Source organism: Scyliorhinus torazame, chromosome 8, assembly GCF_047496885.1.
Source record: "Scyliorhinus torazame isolate Kashiwa2021f chromosome 8, sScyTor2.1, whole genome shotgun sequence".
Taxonomy (NCBI): domain Eukaryota; kingdom Metazoa; phylum Chordata; class Chondrichthyes; order Carcharhiniformes; family Scyliorhinidae; genus Scyliorhinus; species Scyliorhinus torazame.
Window position 1 is genome coordinate 240,500,370 of NC_092714.1, and position 27,214 is coordinate 240,527,583.

Below are 27,214 nucleotides of genomic sequence, written 5' to 3' on the forward strand. Positions count from 1 at the left end.
AATGACTCCAAAGTGGAGGTGGTCGATATCTTTAAGTTCCTGTGGGTCACCATCACCAACAGTCTGTCCTGATTCACTCGCGTTGATGCAATGGTCAAGAAAGCCCAACAACCTCTCTACTTCCTACGGAAGCTGAAGAAATTTGGCATGCCTGCATCAACGCTAACAAACTTCTACAGATGTGCCGTAGAGAGCATCCTATCCGGCTGCATCACAGCTTGGTATGGCAACTGCTTGGCCCAAGATTGCAAGAAACTGCAGAGTGTGGTGAACTCAGCCCAACGCATCACACAAGCTTGCCACCCTCCCATTGATTCTGTCTACACCTCCCACTGCCTCGGGAAGGCAGACAGCATTGTCAGAGACCCATCACACCCAGGCTTTGCCCTCTTCCAAACCATTCCATCAGGCAGTAGGTACAGAAGTCTGAAGACCTGCACATCCAGACATAGGAACAGCTTCTTCCCCACAGCTACTAGACTCCTCAACCACTCTCCCTCGGACTGATCTGTTTCCCTGTAGGAACACTATTCGTGGCACCCTATGCTGCTCTTGCATATGTATTTGCTTTGTTTGGCCCTTGTTCCGCATTGTAACCAATCACTATCTGTCAATGTACTCTGTCGATTAATTTTTTTGTCTACTATGTACGTACTGTGTACGTTATCTTGGCCGTAGAAAAATATTTTTCACTGTACTTCAGTACATGTAACAATAAAGCAATCAATTAATCAGTTAGAATGGCAAACTTTGACTTCAGGGGAGTGAATCAAGATTTTAAAAGTAAAATTCACAATGCTATAACCTTAGTGCAAACCAAGAAAAATGTTCAATATGGACAACTGCCAAGTACCGCAGAGAAGTAGCTAAAATGGAAGGCTTATACATTCCAACAGTGAGATAGCATTTGCCAATGGGAAAGCTGGAAGATGTTGATCGAACAATCAGAACAAATAGGATTTTGGATTTCATTGCCAAATCAGTTGAGTTTAAATTCTCAGAAACTATGCAGGTATTGCATAAAATGCCCTGATCAGGCCATAGATGGCAGACTGTACATTGTTCGCTTTGTCCTGACGTAAGAAGATCATCAAAAGCTCAGGTCCATTCTGGAGGCAGGTGAAGCAGTTAAACTGGATGTCAAAGGGAAGAGCTATGCAGAACATCTTAATAATCTAGCACTGTTCAATCTCAGAAAGAGTTACCTCTTTTATGGCCTTATCGTTATTTACAAGGTACTTAATGGTAAAATATCTGACACAATGCTCTCAGGGAGTAGAATAAGAAAGAGCATGTTCAGGATTATGAAGGGAAAACTTAGGATAATGGTCAGGAATTATTACTTTACATAAAGAGTGATCAACAGCGGGAACACAATTGTAGTAAGAAGATTAAGGCACTTGACTAATTGCAAAATGGATTATTACTGGAATTCCAATTGTGGAAGAATGAGCTGCAACATATTGAAGGGCCTCTTTTGTCCAAAGTTTTTTTGTCATCCATTTTCCTTCAGGCCATTTCAAAGCACAAGGTGATGTGTAGTGAGCTAATCTTCACAGAAGTACGATCACCCTATAAAAAACAATGGCAAAGGATCAAGAATCCGGGTTCAATTCCGGCTTTGCGTCACTGTCTATGTGGAGTTTGCACATTCTCCCCGTGTCTGCACAGATTTCCTCCAGGTGCTTGGTTTCCTCCCACAGTCCAAAGATGTACAGGTTAGACGGATTGTCCATGCTAAATTGCGCCTTAGTGCCCAAAGGTTAGCCGGGGTTACGGGGATAGAGCGGGGGAGTGGGCTTAGGTAGATGCTCTTTCGGATGGTCGGTGCAGACTCCATGGGCCGAATGGCCTCCTTCTTCACTGTAGGGATTCTATGAACACTGATTTCACGGCAAGGGAGCCAGTTCCTGCTCAACACATGTCTTTTTTTCTTCATCTTCTAGTTAATTCAATACAATATAATACGATTTAATAAATAAAATGGCAATATGTCATTAAAGGTTGAGGCCTACCAGAGACCGCTCTTCGAGGAAGAGGTGGCGGTGGTCTAAGAGATATTCATTAAATAGGTTCATATATCCTAAGATATGCATATCCTAGTATTCTGGAGCGTCTTCAGAAAGACTCCAGATTGGAGAATATTGAAATTTCCTCTGTCACTGTTTCTCAAAAATTAAACAGCTGGCACTTAGTAAAATAAGATTACACACGCAAACAATTCTATTTATATTTTTAAAGTACACATCGGTATCAGTCCTCTCTTTGTCAATTACATTAAGTAATTGAGGTGTACTACTAAAATTAAAAATGTAAATTAGATTGTTTTACTGGCTCATCTAAAACAGAGATTGGCTTCTATGGATTGATAAATAAAGCAGCAGTTATTAAATCTGAGCACAGAATGAGAAGGAAAGAAATAACTTCCAATTTATGTGGTGTTTAACACGACCTGAGGATGTTCTAAAATGTTTCACAGCTAATGAGTTATATTTGAAGTGTAGTCATTGCGGCAATGTGAGAAAATAGCAGCAGTTAATTTGCACAAAGCAATGTCCCACAAACAGTAATGACGTAAATGATCAATCTCTTTAGTTGGTTGAACCAATGAACATTTACCAGGTACCTTCCTGCTTTTCTTTGAACAGTGCTGTGAGATCTTAAATCCATCCGAGAAGCCAGACAAATGGCGTCATCTAACTAAAATGTTTCCTGATGTCATTTGTGGCAGGTTTTAGAACATAGAACAGTACAGCACAGTACAGGCCCTTCAGCCCACGATGTTGTGCCGACTATTTATCCTAATCTAAGATCAACCTAACCTACACCCCTCAATTTACTGCTGTCCATGTGCCTGTGTAAGAGTCGCTAAAATGTCCCTAATGACTCTGACTCCACCATCTCTGCTGGCAGTGTATTCCACACACCCACCACTCTCTGTGAAAAGAACCTACCTCTGACATCTTCCCTATACCTTCCTCCAATCACCTTAACATTATTTTCCCTTGTGACAGCCATTTCCACTCTGGGGAAAAGTCTCTGGCTATCCACTCTATCCATGCCTCTCATCACCTTGTACACATCTGTCAAGTCACCTCTCTACCTTCTTCGCTCCAGTGAGAAAAGCCCGAGCTCCCTCAACCTTCCTTCATAAGACATGCCCTCCAGTCCAGGCAGCATCCTGGTAAATCTCCTCTGTACCCTCTCCAAAGCATCCACATCCTTCCTAATGTGATATGGTACAAATAAAGTAATGGCATGATGGGAAAACTGGTCAATGGGAAGACTGGTCAAAATGTTTGATGCAATGTAAGAAAGGCTGAACTATTCATTCCAGCTCAACAGGCCCATGTAAAGAATGCTCACAGTTCACCAGACCCCTGTAAGAAATGCTGCCCTAACCATTTCAGACTGTAAGACTGATAAGGCCAACTCTGCATAACTTGAAGTCTGAAAAAGATCAGAGAAGGTCAAGCCATTCCAAAATACCGGACCTCGGCAACTCCTGATAAAACTAACTCGTCATAACCCAGGGCCGTAGGAATAAAACAAGATAAGATCAGGAAGAAATAATTCTACTCCGACCTTTCACTGTTCCCTCCAAGGACAAGATAATGGTATGAGTGATGCGACCAAAAAAGATCTGTTTTATGACATTGCTTCCGTTTCTATTTCCGATCAAATTCCTGACTAAGCTGTTCACACGCAATCTTGATAATGATAATGTATACATATTGAGCTGATTCTCTGTGAAAATGCGAACTTGAGAAGGAATCAGCAAGTTTAATTAACTGCTCTCTGACTTCAAGTTTCAGCCATTACTGCATGCAGTCGTTTTGAAAATAAAGCTTGTTATTTTGTCTTAACGAGCGTGTTGAATCTTTCTACTACAGAAGCGGGAAAATATTGACTTTAGCACTATAATGAGGCGACCAGAACTGGACACAATATTCCAAGTGTGATCTAACTAGGGTTTTATAAAGCTGCAGCAAAACCTCACGGCTCTTAAACTCAATACTCCTGTTAATGAAAGCCAACACACCATAGGCCTTCTTAACAACCCTATCAACCTGGGTGGCAACTTTGAGGGCTCTATGTACGTGGACCTCAAGATCCCTCTGTTCCTCCACACTTCCAAGAATCCTGCCTTTAACCCTGTATTCAGCATGCAAATTCGACCTTCCAAAATGAATCACTTCATCTTTATCAAGGTTAAACTCCATCTGCCACTTCTCAGCCCAGCTCTGCATCCTGTCAATGCCATGTTGTAACCTGCAACAACCCTCAACACTATCTACAACTCCCCCAACTTCGTGTCATCAGCAAACTTACTAACCCACCCTTCCACTTCCTCATCCAAGTCATTTATAAAAACCACAAGAGCAGAGGTCCCAGAATAGATCCTTGTGGGACACCACTGGTCACCGACCTCCAGGCGGAATACTTTCCATCTTCTACCATCCGCAGCCAATTCTGTATCCAGACAGCCAAATTTCCCTGTATCCCATGCCCCCTAACTTTTTGAATGAGCCTACCATGGGGATCCTTATCAAATGCCTTACTGAAATCCATGTACACCACATCCACTGCCCAACCTTCATCAATGTGTCTCATCACATCCTCGAAGAATTCAATGAGGCTTGTGAGGCATGACCTGCCCTCACAAATCATGCTGACTATCTTTAATCAAACTATGTTTTTCTAAATAATCATAAATCCTGGGCGGGATTCTCTCATCCCGCGGCAGAATGTCCACGACGTCATTTTTTACGATGGCGTCAACGGGCCGCTCCCAGGACAAATTCTGGCCCTTACAGGGGGCCAGCATGGCACTGGAGCGGTTCACGCTGCTCCAGCTGCTGATCCTGGTGCGGACTGGGCGCCGTGGGATCCGCGCATGTGCAGTGGCGTCGGCGCCATTGCGTGCATGCGCAGTGGCTTCCTTCAACGCGCTGGCCCCGATGCAACATGGCGCAGGACTACAGGGGTCGTCGCGTAGGAAATGAGTCCCCCAGCCAGGCCGCATTGGATGCCCCTCCCGGGGTCGGAGCCCCCCTCACCCCCGCAGGCCGCCACCAGACCCTTCCACACTGAGTTCCCGCTGGCTGAGAGCAGGTGTGGACGGCGCCGGCAGGACTCAGCATTTCCACAAAGGCCGCTTGGCCCATCCCGGCCCGAGAATCGGTGGGCCGACTGCGTAGAGCGGCCCTGGCCGGCGTCGTGCCAACCACACTGGCGCCAATGGCGCCGATTCTCCGCTCTGCGGAGAATCGGGTGCTCGCGTCGGTGCGGCGTGGCCCAGTCGTGGGGATTCTCTGGCCCGGCCCAAGGCTGAGAGCATCCCGCCCGCTATCTTTCAGAATCATTTCCAATATTTTGCTCATCACAGACGTAAGACTGATGGGTCTGATATTCCCAGGGGTTTTCCTATTCCCTTTCTTGAACAGGGGAACAACATTCGCCTCCCTCCAATCATCCGGTACTCCTCCAGTGGAGAGGGAGGACGCAAAGATTATCGCCAACGGTGCAGCAAACTCCTCCCTCGCTTCCCGTATTAACCTTGGGTATATCCAGTCAGGTCCAGGGGACTTATCTATCCTGATGCTTTTCAAAGTTTCCAGTACATCCTCCTTCTTAATATCAACCTGTTTGAGTCTATTAACCTGGATTATACTGTTCTCATGAGCAACAAGGTCCCTCTCTCTAGTGAATACTGAAGCAAAATATTCATTTCGGGCCTCCCCCATCTCCTCAGACATAAGGCACAAGTTGCCTCCACTATCCCTGATCGACCCTACTCTCACTCTGATCATCCTCTTATTTCTCACATAAGTGTAGAACACCTCTGAGTTTTCCATAATCCTTCCTGGGATTTTGCTGGGAGTTTCAACCTGGCCCTGTATGCGAGTTCCCCACTGCTATCTAACCACACTTGAGCCACCTTTTTGGGCACGAGGGAGTTTCTCCCCAGTCAGGTTCATACTTAGGGTGAGATCTACCAGCTGTGTTACACTTGAAAGGCAGCACAGCATGGCGCAACGCAATGGTAGATCCAGGATCTAACCAACTCGCCACTCTTCGCAAAATCTAATGTGATCTTGTGAGACATCGCAATATGAATCCCGCCCATTGTGGCAGGGAACACGTTTTAGCAAGTCTACCCAAGGCATGAGATCGAACTCCCTCACCTTGGAGAGCAGCATTCAGCACTGGTAGTCACAAAACAGGGATCAGATGGAACGGCACTCATTGGGGTCTCCCAGAGTATCAGGGACTCCCAGCTGCTTGCCTCTGGGGAGGGTGGCACTCTGGCACTGCCAGCCTGGCATCCTTGCAGTGCCACCCAGAGTGCAAGTCTCGCACTGTCAACATGCTCCTGTCAGGGTGCCAGGCTGGCAATGTTCCTGCACTGCAGATTGAGCCATGGGGTGCCCTTTGGAGATGTAGGCAGGGTCTGAGAACCCCCTGCCAGGGTGCCAGGCTGGTGAGTTGGGGCTGAGGATAGCGTCAAAGGGTCGATGGATCATCACGCCATTTGCAAATGGTATCCTGATCTCTACCTGTCCTGCACTGAGGAATTCCGGCAAGTGGAGCTCCTCAGTGCAGAAAACACGAGGTCCACTGAGGTCCCCAATCTATCCGAATAGTCGTTCGAGAGCATGGTGTTTCTTGGTGCTCCGAACTCCGGGAACCACCCAGCTAATCAGGCGCTACAGGACACTGTTCCCATCGGGTCGCTCGCGACCTTAGAGTTATTTTCGTCACGAGAGAGCCAAACTCAGTGGCCAGTCTGGCTCCTCAGAGATCGGGCCATCATTTTGAAGGGCGCGCCAATTTCTAAATGGGTTTGTGGGCCCTCCACACACACACACCCACCCATGGGCAATGTCACGCCCACACATATGGGCATTTCCCCACATTCCCCAAGTAATGACACCCCGCTATGGGGTCGCTGAGAGCCCCCACCTTCAGGCCTCCCCCTTCCAGTAACCCCAGCCTTCATCCCTCTGAACATTCCGGAGGCAACTTCATACCTGCACTACACCACCCCTTCATACCCCCCTTACACCCTCCTTTCATGGACATGGCCCCTCTCAGGCCCTGACCTTTGCCAGTGTCACCCTTGCACCTGGGTACCCTGGCATTGCCAACCTTGCATCCTGGCAATGCTCCTGCTAGCCTTGCAGTGCCAAGGTGGCAGGGCCATGGTGCCAGCCTGGGAGTGTTAAGCTGTCCATGTTCAAGGGGGAGGGCAAGGGAGCCACCCTGTCCTGTCCTTGACAACCCAGAGGCCTCTGATATCCCAGGAGACCCCTCCCCACCCTGGGTGCCGTTCCACCTGGCCCACGATTGTGTGGACAGTACTGAATGGTGCCTGGCTGGGAACACCTTGGGGAGGCCCTTAGATGCTGGGAGCTTGATAAATCTCAGGTCAGCATGCCTAAGTGTATTTGAAAATTGGTCCTGCCCATTGTGGGTCCAGTGTAACATGGCCGGTTATATCACTATAATACTTATTTGCAAGGGGCAGAATTTTCTAAAAATTGCACAGAGTGTTGGATAAGGCCAGAAAAACTGCTTGGTTTCACAGCTGGCACTGAACCCACCGGCAAATTGCATTTCAGAAAACGGCACACCATTTGCAAAAATATATATTATTATGAGTCTTTCCATTATCACAAATAACGCAACAAATCCACAGGATTGCTACAGCATTGCATAAATGCCTCAATGTACATGCACCACAGAAAAAGACAGTAGAAAAATAACACTTTGGTTCAACTTAGTCATTAAATTTGATGTCTCTGGATGTACGAATGGGTAAACTAGAGAATGAGAGAAGAGGATAAGGCCATGAAAACATGAGAAAATGGCGCACACCTTCACATGTATCAAAAGTTCGCACAGCCAATGAAAATACAGGATAAGATCTTTGTGCCATGTTCAGGCATGCACCAAATCATATCTCCCCCAATTCCAACCATACCAGAGACATCAATAACACATTATGACGTCCTTTTCTTCGATATCAGACCTGTCTGTACCATTGCAGCAGCCGATCAGCGATTCGTTAACCCCAAAACAATGACGAAAAAAACTACAGAAAAGATTTGCAATGATGTCAGTTCCAAGAGGTATTTTTTAATATAACCAATGTGTCACATCGCCAAAATCCAGCACAGTACAGAATAATCATCGTCCACACATTTATACAGAGAGGACCAGTTAGTATTCATACAGTTCCCATTATAATCATTGCAGTCAGCATCTCCCATCACACTGACAACGGCAGGATAAAAAGATACCATCAAGAGCTGAGGATCATAGGGTACCAGGATATAGCCATGGGCACATGGTCTCCTGGAGCATGCCCCTCACCATAAGACATAAAAGGAGAAAGCTTCACATTCAAAACCTCACTCAGCTTCCCAAGACATCCAGGCCAAGAAGGAACCTCCCAAGCAAAGGGATACTGTCCTCAATACAAGGCATAGCTTGACATTGTATATTCATGTAGACAGGAGCCAGTAAACCAAGGATACCCACATCATGCCAAAATTCACTACACAATAGACCTCACTCCTCTCCAGCCACATCAGAGGCACTGCTCTGGTCCCATCTATACTGAAAAATTTACACTATCTTCCACCAAGGAAACCCACCAACAAGGAGAAGAAGAATAGTCAAGACACAAACCAACTGGGCATCTTGGGAGGGGTATGATCCTCCCCCCCGCCAAAATGATAAGGGAAACCCCCTGATACACAATATACTAAGTCGGAACCTGCATCTGCCCCCTACTCATCCAAGTAAGGAAACAAAACCCCAAAAAGCGAGGAAGACCACGTTTAGCCAAAGAATGCTAGACAAGGTCTGGTCACAAAAAGGATACCAAGGCAGAACAGCACAGACTTACCAGAAACAGGACACTGTCTCCCCAGGAGAGCGCAGACACCAAGAGGAATGCAATCTGAAAGTCTCTACATAAGACCACTTGGAGGAGGGTGCCTACTTCCCCCGCCCAGGCCATCCTGGATCCAAACAAAGACTCCAACAACACTCAAACTTGATGGGAGGCAGTGGCAAAGTGGTGTTGTCGCTGGGCTAGTAATCCAGATACCCAGGGCATTGAGTTGGGGACTCGGGTTCAAATCCCACCACGGCCGGTAGTGGCATTTAAACTGAATAAAATATCAGTTTTTGGGACTTTGTCCCCATGCCGTCGAAAGAAATGTGGCCTTTTACGCCAGAGAAACTGGTGTGAAAGGGCCACATATTCATAACCCTGCAGTTGGCTAGCAGTGAACCATTGTAAAACTAGCAGCTTTTGCTGCAGATACAGGCCCCGCACCTCCGGGTCAGAGGCCGCACATATGCACGGCGGAGGCCTCTAGCAGCCGCGGCTTACTCCATGGCGGACCCCGGAGCTAGGCCTTAAACATAGTGCCCCCGATCGGCCGCGCGCACGACAAGGACCGTCCGCCCAAAGATTGCCCAGTCCCCTATAAAGACCCCCTGATCAGCCAGCCTATGACCAGGGCGGCCGCGGACTGAGTCCGCAGTCGCCATGCTAGTATTCCGGCCGGCAGGACAATGTTAGATCCACGCCACCGGGACTTTGGCCGGTCGGTGGCGGAGAATGGCGGGGTGGGCCTCTGGCAATGGCCCCAAGTAGGCGATATGTGGCGCGGCATGCTCGGAGAGTACTCGGGACCAGAGAATCAAGGAACCGGCAGCAGTCTGATTCCATGCGGAGAAATGGATTCTCCACCCCAGCGCCGGCCGCGATTTCGGCATCAGGGTGCGGTGAATCCAACCCTGGACTCACATTTTGCCAAGTGTTTTGGTTGGGAAGGCTATGGATGTGTATTCCAGCCTTTTGGAAGAACTAACTTCAGACTCTGAGATAGTTAAAGCTGCAGTATTTAATATTTATGAGCTTGTCCCTGATGCATATCAGTTGGGATTTTGAACTTTAAGGAAAAGACCGAATTAAGTGTTTGCAGAATATGCAAGGGAAAATGAAATGTTGTGGGACTGATGGTTTTGAGCCCAGAAGTTAGAACAACATTTTGAGACTGTGAGGGAACTAATGATATGGAACTTTCAAAATAGCATCCCAATACCTATCGGGTCACATCTGGAAGACCAAAAGGTTTCTAGGTGTGGGAAGCTGTGGTTCTGGGAGATTGGTATGATATATCACATAGACAGCTTGGGGGGAGAGGGGGGGGGGGGGGGGGGGGGGGGGGGGGGGGGGGAGGGGGGGGGGGCGATAGATCACCATTTGTAAATCCACAGGGAAGGTTGAGGATTTCTCCGACCGGTGTTGGCCCACCATTCAGGAAACAGGAGGCAGTGAGTGTGATTGGTAGAGTGAAGGACGGGATGAGAAGGGTGGTGCTGGACCCGGTGGGGGTAAATGCGGCGTTTGAGGAATTTTACAGGCGATTGTATGTCGGAGCCTCCGGCCGGAGTAGGGGAGGGAATGCAGCGGTTTCTGGATGGGTTGGAGTTTCCCAGGGTGGACGAGGAGTTGGTGCAAGGAGTGGGAGCCCCTATTGGGGTGAAGGAGGTGATGGAGAGTATGGGGGCAATGCAGAGAGAGAAGGTCCCTGGCCCGGATTGGTTCCCGATGGAGTTTTATAAGAAGCTTGGGGCGCACCTGGGGCTGTTGCTGGTGAGAGCGTACAATGAGGCTTGGGAGAGGGGAGAACTGCCTCCTACACTATTGTTGGCATCCATCCATTGAGCATGGTTCAATTCCCGTAACAGCCTCCCCGAACAGGCGCCGGAACGTGGCGACTAGGGGCTTTTCACAGTATCTTCATTGAAGCCTACTTGTGACAATAAGCGATTTTCTTTTTCATTTTCATCTCCCTGTATTTTGAAAAAAAGATAAAGATCCAGAGGAGTTTTGGTCGTACCACCCGATATCGTTGTTGAATGTGGATGCGAAGTTGTTGGCGAAGGTTTTGGCTTCGCGAATTGAGGACTATGTCCCGGGGGTGATTGGTGAGGACCAAATGGCGATGAAATCTCCCAGAGGTAAAGGATATGGAACAGAAACCGATCCCAGTTGAGTTAAGAAAAGGAGAGATGGTCTCCAATTAAATAAAGAGTGGTGGGGCACAGGATTTACATGAAGTGAGCTTGGAAGCTCTAAAGTTCCAAGAAGACAGCCAAAGGTGCGCAGGGTAACAGATACTCATTGGTGCAGTGGTACTCTACTTGACACTGCTGAAGATCTGAAATTATGCTTGGTAGTTGATGTTCGAGCTTACTCACAAATCTAGGGTAATGTAATATCAGACTGAAACCCTGCCAAGTGGACGACCAGCAAAGCTGCCCGGGTTGGAGAGAATTTTGGAGAAAATTCCAAGGCAAGATATTTGAAGGTGAAGATTGGAAACCCTCATGAGAAAGACAAAGTTTCAGTGAGATTGGTTGGCTCTTGTGTGACTAATATCTGAGTGTGCTGTTGAGAATCCATTTTTGGTCACATATGTCATTTGTTGTGTAGCATAGTGTATTCGACCCAAGTTTGTTAATTTGCATATAGGTCATACATGTCGTGATCTTTACATGTGTATGTACATAAGGGGTCAGAGGTTACAGTGCAGAAGAAGGCCATTTGGCACATCACGTCTGCACTGGCCCTTGTAAAGAACACCCTACCCAAGTTCACATCTCCATCCTATCCCTGTAACCCAGTAACCCCACCTAACCTTTCTTTTGGACACTAAGGGCAATTTAGAATGGCCAATCCACCTAACCTGCAGATCTTTGGACTGTGGGAGGAAATCGGAGCACCCGGCAGAAACCCACGCAGACACGGGAGAACGTGCAGACTTTGCACAAATAGACAGTGACCCAAGCAGGAATTGAACCTGAGACCTTGGCGCTGTGAAGCAACAGTGCTAATCACTGGGCTATCGCGCCGCCCCTTGGCATATAAAAACTCCAGGTGGCCAGGAAACTACCATCTGTACTTGTAAGTAGATATTTGGGAATAAACAAAATTCAAGATTATTTCAAATAAAAAATGGTTAAAGTATTTATTCAATTTCTTTTCTTTCCCGAAACCTGAAAAATCCATACAAAAATTGAATTGCTGCCCAATAGATTTTGTGGAATAAAATATCTACAACTTCCGAGTTATAAGGGTTATAAGCTGACGTTCTATGTTCAATCAAGCTTCAAATAAAAAAAACGCCTCAGATTTTATGTCTTCAAATATCATTCAAAGTAATTTATTTCCTGAACAAAATTGAAGGCTAAAAGTTCAATGAATCTGGCGAGCGTGGGGAACCTGCCTGTTTAAACAAAAGTGCAACATTATATTGAAGACACTTTTCAAATCTATTATAGTTGGGATTTACTATTTCCGCTACAAGCGGACTTGAATGGCATGTAATGCACTGTAATCACAAAATTGTCCCCACTTTGTAGTTCAATCTATCCTTGATTATCTGATTTGATTCTTCATTACACCAGGAAGGAAAATATGTTTTTATTTGTTCAAAAAAATGTAGAATCATTTGATCTTCTGAATCTGAAAGTTAATTTCAATTTTAGTGCTATCCAATTTTCTTAGACCCATTTTCCGTGTTTTATTTTTGTGTAATCTGACTATGATAATCATATACATCTTACTTTATATAATCATGTTACAATGATCACAGCACATCACTTTGGAAGAAATCAAATATAATTCCTCAGAAATTGTTTGAAATGAGGTGAAGACTGGTTGAATTGATCACAGTAAGTGTGAGGCTATCCTAACATTAACAGGGCACTAAGTCACGAGACATGAATATAAAATTTACATCTCCTGCAAGGTTAGAACTGACAAAGACCTTCCTTTTCCCTCACAAGAAAGTGGAACAAATTCCCAAAGAAGGTGGTTGATTTGGGATTAATTGGCACCTTTTCAAATCGTTGGCTTGATACTTGTTCAGTTTGAGGATTGTAGAGTGAGTTTAATAATGCTGCTTTTTAAAAATTTAATTTTATATATGTGGTCATTGGGAACGTTCAACATTCAACAAATGAGGTCAGCGGGCGATGTGGAAAGGCAGTCCAAGTGGACTCCCCTTATTCTGTATTTCAATGGATGCTAGAAAGAACTGATTTACACAAATTGGAATTTAGTGCAGTGGGTTCTTGACTGCATTCCTACTCTACATCAGGCAAGGCGATGTTACAGCTCCATTTGGCATTTCCATCTTTGCTACTCTGCCAGAAACACCATCCCCATCTACGACATGCAAACGCTGCTTGAGGGCAAGGCCCATTTCACTCCCATCTCTGACAATTACTGCTGCTACCTGGGGTTGCCAGCTGGATGGAGGAGGTAGGTAATGTGACATGACAGCAATGGTCCCAAGTCCCCCAGGTGATGGAGAGAAAGAAAAGAAAATTCTTGGGCGGGGTTCTTTCAGCCCACGCCGGGTCGGAGAATCGCCGGGCCCGGTGCAATTCGCGCGGGCCGCTCCGACGATTCTCCAGTGACCGACATGGTCGGTGCGGCTCCGGTCGGGGGGTGCGGCTCCGGTCGGGGGCCGTGGGCCCACCCCCGGCGATTCTCCACCCAGGATGGGCTGAGTGGCCGCCCAAAAAGGTCCGAGTCCCGCCGCCGCTGTTCACATCTGGTCTTACCCGGCGGGACCTCGGCATCCATCCTGCCTGGGGGGGGGGGGGTCCAACCCGGGGGGGGGGGGGGGGCCTCCACCGTGGCCTGGCCCATGATCGGGGCATACCGATCGGCGGGCCGGCCTCTCATGGTGGGGATCTCTTTTGCTCCGCCCTACGCCATGTTGCGTCGGGGCCGGCACGGAGAAGGGAGTACCGCGCATGCTCACATTCACTTGGTCGCAGCGCGCATGCGCAGACCCGTGGCGCCCATCTGAGCGTGGTTTGCTCCAGTGCCGTGCCGGCCCCCTGTAGGGCAGAGGATCGCTACACATAACGGTCCGATGACGCCATCATTAAACTCTCCAGTTTTTACGACGGCATCAACACTCTGCCTTCAGATGGGAGAATCCCGCCCCTTGTCTTTCTATTGTGCCTTTCACAACATCAGGGTGTACGAAAGCACTTACAGCAAATTAAGTATTTTTACAGGACAATCATTGTTGCATTGAAGGTAAACATAGCACAATAAGGTACCACAAAGAGCCAATCAGACAAACAAGTTTAATTGAATTTAGTAATGTGGCTTGCAGGTTAAATATTGAGCACAATGCCAGGAGACCTCCCCTGTGATTCTTCAACTAGTACCAAGAGAACTTTTACTTTCAGTCAAACAAGACCATAGTTTTAACCTCTCATCGAAGGAGGGCATCTTGGACAATGCAAAATTCCATCAGTACTGCAGCGTCAGCCTAGGAAACGTGCTTAAAATTCTCGAGTGGGGCTTGAGGCCACTGACTGTGGCCAACAGCAAATGAAAGTTGCTTGCCATTCATTATGTTTACAGCTCCCCATAGACTTTTTGTGGCCTTCTAGGTGGAAACGTACAATCATTGGAAAACCGATACATCACAACATTCTCTGGAAGGAATCTGGGCCTGTGTGAACAAAGCAAGCAACAGTGTGTCTCCTGAGTGTGAGGAGTCCTCACTGAGAAATGCAGGTCAAGAGTTCTGCCATCTCCGTCATGGCAATAACAGCAGAAATGCCTGAAAACCAGAAGTATCGGCCATGAAAATGGCTCTCCCCATTTTAACAGGGGTGGGTCACATTAATCTGAGACTATGCCCTCTGGTCCAAAACTCTCCCACAAGGGGAAACAACATCTCAGCATCAACCCTGTCAAGCCACCTGAGAATGCTATATGTTTCATTCAGGTCGCCTTTCATTCTTCTAAACTCCAATGAGTACAGGCCCAACCTACTCAACCTCTCCTCACAAGAAAATCCCTCCATACACAGGATTAAACTTGTGAACTTTCTCTGGACTGCTTCCAATGCCAGCATATTTTTCCTTTGATAAGGGGACCAAAGCTGTTCACAGTATTCCAGGTGTGGTCCAACCAGTGCCTTCTATAGTTTTAGCAGCACTTCCTGATTTTTATACTCCATTCTCTTTGAAATAAATGCCAACATTTCATTTGCTTACCCCATTATCTTTTTGTGACTTATGCACAAGAACTCCCAAATCCCTCTGTGCTGAGGTTTTCTGCTGTCTTTTTCCATTTAAATAATATTCAGCTCCTTTATTCTTCCTTCCAAAGTGCATAACATCCCATTTTAATAATAATAATAATCATTATTGTCGCAAGTAGGCTTACATTAACACTGCAATTACGTCACTGTGAAAAGCCCCTAGTTGCCACGTTCCGGCGCCTGTTCAGGTACACAAGAGGGAGAATTCAGAACGTCCAGATTACCTAACAGCACGTCTTTCGGGACTTGTGGGAGGACACCAGAGCACCCAGAGGAAACCCACCCAGGCACGAGGAGAACATGCAGACTCCTCACAGACACTGACCCAAGCTGGGAATCGAACCTGGGAACCTGGCGCAGTGAAGCAACAGTGCTAACCACTGTATTACCGTGCCTCCCACATTTTCCTACATCTGGGTGGGGTTACTGGGTTGCGGTGATAGGGTGGAGGTGTGGGCTTGAGTAGGGTGCTCTTTCCAAGAGCCGGTGCAGACTCGATGGGCTGAATGGCCTCCTTCTGCACTGTAAATTCTATGATTCTATGATTATGTTTCACCTTCCAAGCTTTTGCCCACTCACTTATCCTGTTTGTATTCTTCAGTGGATCCTCCGCATGATCCTCGTTATTTGCCTTCCCACCTATTTGTGTGTCCTCTACAAACTTGGCAGTAGTACACCCATTTGCCTTGTCAAAATCATTGATATATATTGTAAATAATTGTGACTCCAGCAGTGATCCCTGAGGCACTCTGCTAGTTACAGGTTGCCATCCTGAAAATGCCCTGTTACCCCAACTCTTTGTCTTCTCTCAATTAGTTAATCCTCCATCCATGCAAATAAACTACCCCCAACATCATGGGCTCTTATCTTATAAAGTAGTTTCTTGTGTGGTACCTTATTGAATATTTTGGGGATATCCAAGTTTATGACATCTACTGGTTCCCTTTTACCTATCCTGTGTATTACCAACTCAAAGAATTCTTATAGTCTTATGGATTGTGTAATTATGTAGTTGAAGTAACTTAATTAGAAAATTGATTTTTCTGAATGAATATTTTTTGCAATATTATGAACTGGTGGGTATGGTTGGCATGACGAGTGTATGTATGGGAAATAGTGGGTGTTAAAGGTGAGGGCTGGAGAGATGTGAGGCTGGATTCTCTCTGGAGCTCCCATACGGACCCATACAATAGGGAGAACCCCCATAGGGACCCCTGTGGGTGGGATTCTCCTTTGCCCGACACTGATATCGTAATCGGCGATCGGAGAATCGCTGTTTATGGCTGAATCGGGGGCGGCATCTGTTTTCGGATGCGCCACACCCACCAAAACAGCATCATCAAGGTGTACGCTGCACGCCTTTGGGACGGCCTCTGTAAATTACCTAAAGCCCTTCCCCTGATACTCCGCCCCCGAAGGGCCGAGTTCCTGACGGCGCGGGACACGTGTGCTCTCAGTTTTCGTGATCCCTGCATGGCGACTACAAACTGTGTCCAGCACCGCCACAGTCGTGGGGAAGCCGTGCTGCTGGCCGGGGGAGACTTCGGCGAGGACTGGGGGGGGGGGACTGGTGGGGGGTGGCGAGGGGGTGCCCAGGCTGGCACTATCTGGCCGGTCGTGTCCGCATGCGGCCGGCGCCTGTTGTACGGCGCTGACGCTGCAGGTCTTCACCGTACGTATGCGCAGCCAGGAACCCGACAATTCTCCAGGCATTTATATCGGGAAGGCCGTGTGTTTTATGTGGCGTGGCTGCTTGCCTCTCATCATTCGGAGGATCGATGTTGGGGCCTCGCCAATTTTTTTGTCGTAAAACTAGACACTTCCTCCGGACATAGCCTCAAAATCGGAGAATCCGTGGGCGGTACATGGCGCAGTGGTTAGCACAGGGACTACAGCGCTGAGGACCAGGGTTCGCATCCTGACCATGGTCACTATCCGTGTGGAGTTTGCACATTTTTCCCGTGTCTGCGTGGGTTTCAACCCCACAACCCAAAGATGTTTCGGTCAGGTGGATTGGCCACGCTAAATTGCCCCTTAATTGGAAAAAAAATAATTGGGTACTCTAAATTTTTTTACTTTTTTTAAATCGGAGAATCCAGGCCTATGTTCTCCCACAAGAGCTGAATTGCACTAGTTTTGCGATCCGCTTGGGGTCGTAAAGCGGGATGTAATTCCGTAATCCTTGCTCTGCAAATATATGCATGGCGTGGAATACGAGGGAATCCCACTTTCGGGCCACCACGTTCAGTTGACGACCAGGTGGCGAGGTCCCGCAGCCGTCCACCATTGAACAGACAGGGACTCCTGTGATAGGGGGACTCCCACAGGAACCCCTGCAATAGGGAGAGCTCTCATAGGGACCCATGCAATAGGGAGAACCCCCATAGGGACCCCTGTGATAAGGATACCCCTACAGGGACCCTCTGCCTAAAGGGACTCCCCCCCCGACACAGACCCCCCACCCAGATGAGAAACCCCTGACTGGAAACCAGAGAACAGTCCAGACAGGGGCAGTGAGAAGAATTACAGCTGTAACACCTACCATGCTGCTCCACATGTCCATTCCTCAAAGTACGCAGCTGTGACTTGCATCTGGTTCCCACAGATCCATTCGCTGCAAGCCATTCATAGCTTTCTAGTCATGATCTGTGATTGACAGCTTTTGCAAACCATCTGCAGTCTTGATTCATTAATCTGGGTTCACGGTTCAGCGGTCTTAGTGGTGAAACCCCAATGTTTGTAAACATTGACCGCATCAAAGAGAGGTAAGTGCAGTGAAATCACATGCCTGAGTGTTTGGAATGCACTTAGTGCTTGGAATGCACAGTTGTCCAGTGCCAATCCCAATTTACGACCAATTCTCCGTCTCATTGGGGAACACATATTCTGGGCATCCTGGGTCAGACATCCCGTCCATTATTTTTTAATCGTTATTTTTAAACTTGGATAAAGTGCCAGACTCCCCAAAGCAGACCTTCCGTTCAGCTACCTCCACACCCAGCAGCTCCTCGCTTTTTCTCAGGTGCATCATCTCAACTCGTACTTTAGCTCAACCTCCCACACCCCATCCAAGCAGCCATTTTCCATTTTTAAAGTCAGCTTCATGGAGCTGGGAATTCTCCTGTGTACGTGACCCAGAAATAAAAAGAGGTTTAAGCCAGGGGGATAAATTCTTCGCCTTGCAACACCACAAACGTGAACCACGATCTGGTGGCAAATTGGGCGTCTGGCCAAAGTAGAGGTCCCCGCCCGGCACTGAATTGGACGCCATGCTTCGGTCCTCACTGATGACGAAGCAGGGTAATAGCAGAGCTCACCCCAAAGAAAGGACACATGCACCGTGGCCTTTGGCACACTGCCCAGTCAGGACAGAAACCTCAACAGTGGCACTATCTGCTAGCCCACTGTGCAGGACCACCAGCTGCTCCACCAGCTGCCTCCAAGCCCTGCCTATCCATCACGCTCCTGTTCCCATCCAACCTGCCCCCGGACACGTTGTCACAAACTGTGTGTCACACACAGGACCCACATCACACTGCATCTACTCTGCTAGCAGACACACACTTCACTTCCTCAACCCCATCTGACGCACCTGCCCACACACAAGCTTTAAAACATGGAGGCAATTGGTGGCACAGCGTGACCCTTTCCACTGCACAACCAGGTGCCAACCTGCTGGCAGGATAACACATGGCATACCCAATGAGCACATCTACAGCAGACCCCACTGGGGGGACAGGACAGGGGCCACTGAGCCATTCCCTGACACGGGTTGCGGCAGTCACCAGTACCCCTGTTGACAGGGAGAGGTGGCGAGGATAGAGACTCCCCATATCAGAAGTCCAGTGACACTCACTGATAGGGACAGGGGTGCCGTGTGGAAGGCCACATACCAGGGGAATATGGCTGGCGAGTGGGTTTGGGGGGCATGTGGATGATGGAGCTGAAGTGTAAGTCAACTTCACAATGTAGCATGTTGGATTTGGATGGGCAAGGGAGTACTCATCTTGCTTCCATGTCTTCTCTTTTCCCCCACCAGTCCCCCCAGCCCCAGCCGAAGCCTCCACGGCCAGTGGAATGACAGGTTCCCCCCCCCCCCCCTCCCCCACCGGCTGTGGTGGCGCTGGACACAGTCTGCAGCTGGCATGCGAGGTAGAGCACAAGTGTCCCGTGCCGTTGGGGAGTCAGCCCATCAGGGGCCTCCTGAGGCCATCCCAATGGCGTGCGCCGTACTCACCGATGATGCCGCTTTGGAGGGGGCGGAGCATCCGAAAACAGGCGCCGCCCCCGATTTCGGAGTCAAAAGGGATTCTCCGCCCGATCACCGAATGCAATTTCGACGTCGGCGAGCGAAGAATCCCGCCCATAGTCTTCCAAATGGAGAACCTCGCCCAAGAAGTATAAACAAAAATATTTAAATCATGTAATAAAGGAAGAGAGAAAGAAACTCATGACGAATATAAATGCAGAACAAAGTTTTTTTTGTTTACAATTTTCACCAATAGTTGAAGTTTGAAGCATTGAGATACCCCATGCATAAAAGTAAATACTTTGTGCCAGAAAAATTGCACTTGAATGGAGAATTCCTAACCTTTTCGCCTGGCTTTATGTGCAGTGGTATCTAGTGAGCAAGTGGCACAACTTTACGCAATTGATGTTTTTCAATGCAGAGATATTCAGTGTGGTACTGGCTTCTGGAGGAACAGGGATAATAGGTCAAATTCCAGATTTCTGTGTTTAATTATGCATTTACAGATGCTGGAAGTTCCAATCTGCTTTATTCCTCAAATAATGATGAGTGCCGATTGCCAAGTGCTACCTGGAATGACATGCTTTTCTTATTAATAGCATTCACGAAACCACTGAACTCTTGTAAAAAAAATCTGGCTTACAAATGTCCTTCAGATGAGAAACAACTGCTGTCCACATCTGATCTGGTCATTATGTGACCCTAGATTCACAGCAATGTGGCTGAGTCGGAATTGCTCTCTGAAATGACCTAACACGTCATTCAGGTCAAGAGCAATTATAGATGGGCAGTAAATGCCTTCTCAGCAATGCTCACATCCCATGAACGAGAAAAAAAATTGATGGAAATCTTCAAGACTGCTGTGTATCATGACGCAGACCACCTATTTAACAATTGATGATCAGAATATTTTGACTGACCCTTGACCAGATTTTCGAAAATTATGAAGGGAAAATAATGTCACGTCAGAAAATCTATACTGTTTTGAGAGATTTCCTACTACCTTCAGTCAGCAAAATGAACCCTCATTGGAGAAGTACAACTAGGCAATTAAGAGACACTTGGCACCCTGTAACTCCAGTATGCATGGCAGTCATATGTCAGCCATTATTTCTCAAGGTACCCATAACATGCAATGTATTTCTTTGAATGATCTGACAACTTGAAAGTAATAATCTGATATGAAGTTGGTTCTGGCAGCTCTTGCTTGTAATCACAAATGCACCCTCAGTACCCTGCTAGTTTCGGATTAATATTGCTGTCAAATATTTTGAATGTGGTGCCAGTAATTATTTGGGTGCAATGTGACTGCTTAGCAAGTGACAATAATGTGAGTGCAATATATGTGCAAATATTGAAGCTATTTAGCTGAACCAAGCCAATGAACATTTCCATACAGCAAATTTTGACCCAACTGGATTTTCAGCAATATATCCTATTGCCTTTGCCCAATTTGTGCTTTTGTGGCCCATAAGAACAGCAGAAATGGCTCACCTTTCACAATTAGTTCTGCATAGTTGGACACTCCTGAGCCTCCTTCTGACCGAATCACACATCTGTATTTGCTTGTGGTCTTCTGCGATGTATCTGCCACACTGACAGTGGCAGAAAAACGCCTATGGTTAACCACCCTCGTTACCATCAATGCTGTATCCTTTCCATTCCATTGCTGTATAATATAAAACATATTTTAATGAGGAAAAGCACCAAATTGTAGGCTTGTTAACAAGTACTATCTTAACAGTTCTGATTTTTTTTGTTATCCAATTTTGGTATTGTTGATATGATAATGTACGGCGCGATTTAACTGCCTCGTCGCACCCGACTTGATGGCGCGGCATGACCGTTAAATTTCGCGAGGGGCCTCTTACGAGATTCGCGATGCTCTAAGCGCCTCGCGAAATTCAACCGAACCTCACGAGACGTCGCAATCTGGATCTCACCCTCACTGGTCGAGATTCAGATATGAATGGCTCATTTGAATATGCATTCGCCACATTCTCCCAGCACCCGGGACCTAATGGCCACACCTGGGAGACCTTGCGGGGCACCATTTGGCACTGGATTCCACAAATGTGGACCAGTCATAACGGCACTGGGCAGGGGGGGGGGTATCCCAGGCGATTAGAGACCCCGGGTGGTTGAGGACAGGGTCAGGATGGTATCCTGTTACCTGGGCACCTTGGCACTTTCAGCCTGGCACCTTGGCACTTCCACCTGGGCACAGAGTGCCACTGCATGGTTGGCACTGCCAGGCTGGCAGGGGCACTGCCATGGTTCCAGGCTAGCAGTGCCAATGTGCCCAGGTGCCGGGTTGCATGTGCCAGGGGTCAGGCCCAGGGGTGCCTTACCCATAAGAGGACAGGTGGGGGGGGCTTGAGGACCCCGGAAGTGGTAAGTTGGGTGAAGTGGGGGGATCCAGTGGCCGTGGTAGGGTCACCGGAAGGGGGTCGAAAGATCGGGGCTACCGTTAAAAATAGTGTCCCGATCCACGAGTAGTCTTCCTGCATTGGCGAGCCAAAGTGCGGCCTTGACGGGGTGTTCCTTGCCGAGGCCAAAATAAACGGCAAAGTGCCTCTGAAAAGCGGGGTCTTTCTCAGTATTACAGGCACCGAGAAACACCCTACTAAACATACCCGAAACCGGACATAGAATATTTAATCGCGCCCATAGTTTGCTGGTGTTTCTTCCTCTTCAGTTGGGCCATGCCCAGTTATAGAACTACGCAAAGTCACAGCTCAAAAGCAAACCTATCACATTTCGGCCTTCTCTTTGCTCGACCACGTCAAAGCTATTGCTCTATTGACTCCCACAGACTTCTCGTGTTCTCTGCTTCAAAGATTTGTTGAATTTCCCTTTAAAAGCAACAACAGTTTCTGTCTCAACCATTCCCTGTAACAAAACCTCCCATGTCTGAAAGACTCACTGGGGAAAGAAATGTACTTTAACCTCTTTCTGTAAACCTTTTATGTTGCTGACCCTTCACCACAGATTCCCCCACCAAAGGAAATAGCTTCCCTATTCCCTCTGCCAACATCCAATATAATTTCAAAAAACTCTTTATTAAATATCATCTTCAGTTTCTCTGCCCCGGTGGAAAAAGCTCCAGGGACTCAAGTCTCTCCTCATAAGTATGATTTAGCCTTTTTGTTGTCACCCTGGTGACAAAGTTTATGATGTTAATTATAATTATATGAGTTTAATATTCTTCTTATAATTAGGTACTCAGGATTGTTCTCTGACTTTGGCCTCCCAATATTTCGAGTAATTTCACCTTTATTTCTTTTTTACTTGTACCTATTCCTGACTTCCCCCCACCCCTGATTTAGAAAACATAAAATTCTCCGGGCCATTTAGCTTTTATGACATTGTCCCAGATTTCCACGGAGTGGAGAAAACTCTGCGGAGCTTTAAAAATGGTGCTGACACAGGGATTCAGAAATTCTTCCCCACAATGTGGAGGTTAACAAATTTTTAGAGTAGCCCTAAATGCACTTGAAGGGTGGACAAGGTCTGTAGAGCCGTCAATCTGTGAAGTTATTCAAACCTCAACAGCCTGCCTGTGTCAGTGAGTATTGAAAAAAAATCTGTTCTAGCAGTTACAATAGTGTAATATTATTACAATAGTGTAAATAAAACTCGAGCTGCGAATTTATTGAAATCCCCATCCTTTTTACAGATTTAGCATCCTGCCTTTATCAGTGAATGTTGAAAAAAAAATCTGTTCCAGCAGTTCCAATAGTGTTTGGCGGCGGCTGGGGGCATTGGTGGGGGGTGGTCCGGGGGTGATGAGCCTGGTCAATGCGGACTGTTTTTTGCAGGCCGGGTGCGCGCGCGGCCAGCGCCATGTTGCACGGAGGATCGGTACAGCTTTGCCGCCATTTTTTCAGTCGTAAAACGCCACTGTTCCCACACCGATGTCAGCTCATAGTCTTCAAATCGGAGAATCCAGCCCTAAGCGTTAACGCCGAGGCAGGATTCATGGACTTCCACGATTGCTAGACTGGCACCGCGCCTGGGCTGATTCAGCGACTGTTAAGGGACTAGCACCAGCGCCATGCAGAACTCGATTGCAATGAGAAACGATGCCAGTTTCACTGGATTCGCAATTGTCGCTCAGGAGACTGACAAGCAGCAGCTGCATATACACACACGTCACGCCCCACACACACCGTCCCAGACATTAAGATGGCACTGGTTGCGCTGGAGTGTGCCCATCCCACTAACGGGTTGGTTGGGGCCAGGGGCACTTACGGGGTGGCCTGGGGGGACACCCATATGACCTGTATCCCAAATTCACAGTCGGCAGTCAAGTGGCATGCGCAGCTGCACGGCTGCTTTGCAGAATGCCGCAATGGTGTTCTGTGCCTGTTCACCCCGACCTCAACCCCACAGTCCATCTCCTGGCCAAACCCCGCTATCCTAGGGCACAGGCTGAAGTCCACCGGTCAGTGGCACGACTGTCAGCAAACTGTGGTGATGTTGTGCACTTTCCACACACCCTCTCTCTCCCTCAGCAACTATAATAATAGACGGCACCGGTTTCACGATTTTTAAAAGCACAACTGAACCACGCCTTCGGGAAATCGCCTGGTGGAGGCGGAGAATCGTGGAGGCACTGGAGAATACCGGGATGGGCCCGCTAATGATAAGCCAAAGGTGCTTACTGTATGTGCGGATTGGAACGCATTGATGCCGCAGTCGAGGCACCGGAGAATTGTGATTTGGCGTGAAACCAGCACCCGCCACGATTTCGGCCTCAAAACCGATTCTCCACCTGATCGCGTTTCTCGATTCTGGCATCAGCTGATGGAAAATCCCGCCCAAGGAGGGAGAGTTTACCTTTGTAACAATGACATCAAGAAAGCACAACAGCGCCTGTACTTCCTCAGGAAACTAAGGAAATTCGGCATGTTCACATTAACTCTTACCAACTTTTACAGATGCACCATAGAAAGCAACATTTCTGGCTGCATCACAGCCTGGTATGGCAACTGCTCGGCCCAGGATTGCAAGAGACTTCAGAGAGTCGTGAACACAGACCAGTCCAGCACACGAACCTGCCTCCCATCCATTGACTCCATCTACACCTCCCGCTGCCTGGGGAAAGCGGGCAGCATAATCAAAGACCCCTCCCACCCGGCTAACTCACTCTTCCAACTTCTTCCATCAGGCAGGAGATCCAAAAGTCTGAGAACACGCACAGACAGACTCAAAAACAGCTTCTTCCCCACTGTTACCAGACTCATAAACGACCCTCTTATGGACTGACCTCATTAACACTACACCCCTGTATGCTTCACCCGATGCCGGTGTTTATTTAATTACATTGTGTACCTTGTGTTGCCCTATTACGTATTTTCTTTCATTTCCTTTTCTTCCCATGTACTTAATGATCTGTTGAGCTGCTCGCAGAAAAATACTTTTCACTGTACCTCGGTACACGTGACAATTAACAAAATCCAATCCAATCCAATCTAGGCATTCTGGGAGTATGGAGTTGATGTGCCCCATGACCAACCTCTTGAACCATTTCATAATAATCGATGTCAAGTCACCGGACGATAGTCTTCGAGACACATTGTCTGGGTACTGGGAGGAACTGCGGAGGTGAGTAGCCATTTCCATTGTCCGGCATGCAGCTCAATGCACTGGAGCTGCTGGCCCAGTGCTCGGAGCGGGTGGGGTGGGGGGGGTGAGGGGGTTGGGGGGGGGGGGTGGGGGGAGTGTTGCACCTTGGCCGGGGTTGAGGAGTTTTACGTCTGTGAAGTCTTCTTTAAATATTGTGGACTCATAACAGGGGCAACTACAGCTGCTGCCTGTCTAGCCTACCATTTACAGGCCACTACTCTGAGAGAAGGCGAGACATGTATGGTGGGAGCGGCTTGGGGGATTTGAGAGTCATAGGCTTCAAGCGCTAATTGATTGTCGGTCTCTCTTCTTCGCCAATTCCTTATGGATATAGCAATATGGCTGGTGCTACCTGTCTCGCCGAGGCTTCCCTCACGGTGTTGATGGCAGCCAAGGCAGGCAGACGCCGGAGAAGGCAGCAGAGTCGACACAAACTGGAGACGGCATCCCATGTGCAGAGGACCACCGCCCACACTGAAGATCCGGCCGGCCATCAGGCCAAGGAGGAACCCAGAGGGTGATCACCAGCGATGGCCCCAGGTGTATCGGCGTTGTTGGTCTTTTGAGGAGGTGATGGACAGCATGTGCTGCAGGAGACTCCGTCTCAACAAAGAGACTGTGCGGCACCTGTGTCACCTTGTTGGGGTCTTGGCACCCCACTCCCAGTGGCCGCGAAGATCACTGCTGCCCTTAACATCTGTGCAGCCAGTTCATTCCAGGGCTCGAGCAGGGACATTGCGGCATTGCCCAAGCGACAGCCCACACGTGCATCCATGAGATCACGGAGTCCTGTATGCCCGGGCATCAGACTTCAATCTCCGCCACGATACCCCAGGTCCAGGGATAATTGAAGGCACGCATGCGCCTTGCAAGCACTGGGGCATTAGGGCAGCCCTTCATTAACAAGAAAAGGTTCCACTGTAGCCACCTAAATTGGCCAACTCCCGATTAAAAATGGTGAACGGCAAAGGCTGATGGGAAAGTCAGCCAACACATAGACAGAAACCAGCAGCTGCAGGTTTGCTGTGTATTTACCTCTGCAAAGGCCCGACAACATCGACACCAGCGACCATCAGCATAACAATATAGCAGCCATCTCCATACTGATGAGCAATCCCCGGGAACAATAAGTAACATTTTGGACACACAAAGCAAAGCCAGACTCCTCGGCGCCAGCAGGAGCCAACACAAAGGAGGTGAACGAGCACCTCAAGCCCGCCCATCGATCAGGGAACCGTTCCAGTATTGGAAAAAATCAAACCAAGCGATTGGGACAAAGTCTAATCACTTGGGACCAGGCACAGGGTCTGCCCCGAAAGGCGAGAAGCCCCTGGGGACTATAAGAGTTAAGCCCCAAGTTCAAATCGGTCTCTCTTCAGCCCTCTTCACCTCTTCATCCTGCCCGGGTCACCCAGCAACACGAACCAACATTGACCATGACCGGTGCAGTGACCACCGAACAAAGTAAGTCTTAATTCAACGCTCACTACGAGATAGGCGCTCCTAGCTACTAATCCGTACCAACTTCAAATCCCGCAGACTCAGAACCCGAACGAAAGGCCATTTGTTCCACTGAGCTGGTGGGCCAGTCCGAAGTTAAGTATAGGCCTGTTAGTTGTAGAAGTAGCTTAGACGTAGAATTTGTGCATGAGTAGCGATTATTGTGTATAATAAATGTGCTTTGATTTGAATCTTACTAATCGGTGTATTGGGTTATTGATCATTACTCGGACTTGAACCTCATGGCGGTATCATAAAGATACCTGGTGACTCGAGAGCAAAGGTAATAAAAAAGAGCAATTGAACCAAGGAGAAAGTTAGCAACACCACTCACTGAATGTTCAACTCGTGTGCGACCACCACCTACAGATCATCCACTTGTGTGCACGCTTCCCAGGGATGTGCATGTCAGGGACATCCTAGGATGCACTGAGATCCCCGGCGTCTTCGAGGACCACACTAGCAGGAAGGGTTGACTGTTGGGGGATAAGTGATGCCCTCTGAGGTCCTGGTTGATTACGCCAGTGTGGAGGCTGGAGACCGAGGCGTGGATCCGATATAACGAGGCGGGGTGGTGGTAACAGGGGGTGGGAGTGCAGGGAGGCCCACTGTGAAGGTTTACGTGACTGAGGCTGGATATATATCAACTGTAATATAGTTTAAT

At 48.0% G+C, this 27,214-nt stretch overlaps 1 protein-coding gene across 9 annotated transcripts in view; it reads right to left on the reverse strand.

Annotated features, from left to right (window-relative positions):
- LOC140428486 (receptor-type tyrosine-protein phosphatase T-like) overlaps positions 1 to 27,214 on the reverse strand; it is a 1,877,905-nt gene that overhangs the window by 1,068,396 nt on the left and 782,295 nt on the right. For all 9 annotated transcript variants that reach the window (XM_072515007.1, XM_072515008.1, XM_072515005.1 and 6 more), the window contains exon 6: positions 20,914 to 21,088. In XM_072515007.1, the coding sequence (XP_072371108.1) occupies positions 20,914 to 21,088 (175 nt within the window). The remainder of the gene's footprint in view (positions 1 to 20,913; positions 21,089 to 27,214) is intronic.